This window comes from Syzygium oleosum, unplaced genomic scaffold (assembly GCF_021117445.2).
Source record: "Syzygium oleosum isolate NSW1041296 unplaced genomic scaffold, Sole_v2.1 Sole_v2.39, whole genome shotgun sequence".
Lineage (NCBI taxonomy): Eukaryota > Viridiplantae > Streptophyta > Magnoliopsida > Myrtales > Myrtaceae > Syzygium > Syzygium oleosum.
Window position 1 is genome coordinate 1,788,422 of NW_026607523.1, and position 1,607 is coordinate 1,790,028.

The 1,607-nt window shown below is 40.2% G+C and overlaps 1 protein-coding gene across 1 annotated transcript; it reads right to left on the bottom strand.

Annotated features, from left to right (window-relative positions):
* Positions 1 to 208: 208 nt before the first annotated feature.
* Positions 209 to 757, bottom strand: LOC130135915 (putative invertase inhibitor). Its single transcript, XM_056305781.1, has one exon. The coding sequence runs from the start codon at positions 755 to 757 to the stop codon at positions 209 to 211; it is 549 nt and encodes a 182-aa protein (XP_056161756.1).
* Positions 758 to 1,607: the final 850 nt, after the last annotated feature.

Consider the following 1,607-nt stretch of genomic DNA (forward strand, 5'->3'; position numbering starts at 1 on the left):
GATCATTAAATTGATTAGTAAAAATCTAAAACTTTAAAGTAGGATTGACAAGACCATTACATGTTCAATTAGTCATCGTACTCCATCGATAATGCGCACCAACAAAATTCAAGAGTTAGAACACTGAACAATGCAAAAGCATGACCGAATCAAAAGAACTACGTATATACTATTTATTCCGAGGCACCCTGTCCTCGTCCCAAACCCTTCACGACCCTCTAACAATAGCAACAGTGGCAAACGCCATGAAAGACAGTTGCGCCGCGTCTTTGTTCTGCTTCGTCAACGGCGAGACGGCGCCCTTCTTCTCCTTGAACTGGCTCTCGCACGTGTCCACATTCGTAGGCACCGTGCCTATCAAGAACTGAGCGTCCGAGTAACGCTTCGCCCGGTACGACCCAACCGCATCTTTCATGGTCTCGACCGAGTCCGAGTACAGGTCCGAGCAATCCAACAGGCAGTTCTTGACGTACCGGTCCCACTTCTGCTTCAGCAGATGCTGAATGTATGGGCATGTGCCCGTCAGGCTGTTTTCTAACAGGTTAAGCGCGATGAGGCCCAAGCCTCGGATGTCCGCCGTGCGGCTGTTTGGGTCCGATCCAAGAGACTTCATGCAGTAGTCGTACTTCACGTTCGGCGTCGAGGCTGCGATCTTCTTGCAAGTGTCCCCGACAATGTCGTTTGCCGCCGATTCAGCACAGAAGAGGATGAGAGAAGAGGCTAGGAAGAGGGACGAGATGCAGAGGGCACTATTCATCTTTGTTTCTTGCATATAGAAATCTTAATCAACGCCTTAATCAAATGAAGACCATTGGCATTTAAAGAAGATCGTCCATGCATACTTAAAATCAGGAGCGTTAATTAAGCAATGTAAATCGAATTCTCATTTATTGGAAGGAAAGTCTCCAATAATCTAGTATTTATGGCTTGGCATAAGCCTATATGCTAAGTTCAGCAATTACGTCGTATCACTTTAATACATCACTTGGTTACAAATTTACGTTACTAAATTTAGCAATACTGCTAATTAGTTTTGTATCATCTTGAAAGCATGGAATTTTAGGATCCGTTTGTTTGAAAGAACACTGCTTTTGCGAAATTATTTTATAACTTGCCAGTATTTGAATGATGTAAAAATAATCGCTGAATGAAAAACGTTTTCATGGACCGAAAATAACAAGCTTAGATTTTGAGGAAAAGCAACTTTCCCTTCTGGTAAGAAAGATATCACTTGTCCTAAATCTCTAAATAAATAAAAACTAACAATTTTCCTAAAAAATGATTTACATAAAAAAATATTTTCTTTTATCATAAAGTTTTATGTAAAACAAAGGTATCCTTAAACGTGCTTTGAATTCTAAGGCATCACATTTCCCGCCCGCCCAGACCAGTTGATTCCTGCCCATTCCTTGTTTGGTTTGTAAAAATTAAGCAGCCGAAATGGAAAACTGTAGAATGAATGATTATTAAGGACTCGATCGGAATGGAATTAATAAAAAAAGTTAATTTAGTTGATTAATATCGGCTGTTGAATGGGAATTTACCTACGTTAATGTACAGTAGGAATATCCAGCAAACAGTGTAGTCATCAATAATCTATATATATA

Excerpts from the sequence above, each read along its gene's own strand:
- LOC130135915 (XM_056305781.1), bottom strand. The coding sequence starts at position 757 with ATGAATAGTGCCCTCTGCATCTCGTCCCTCTTCCTAGCCTCTTCTCTC.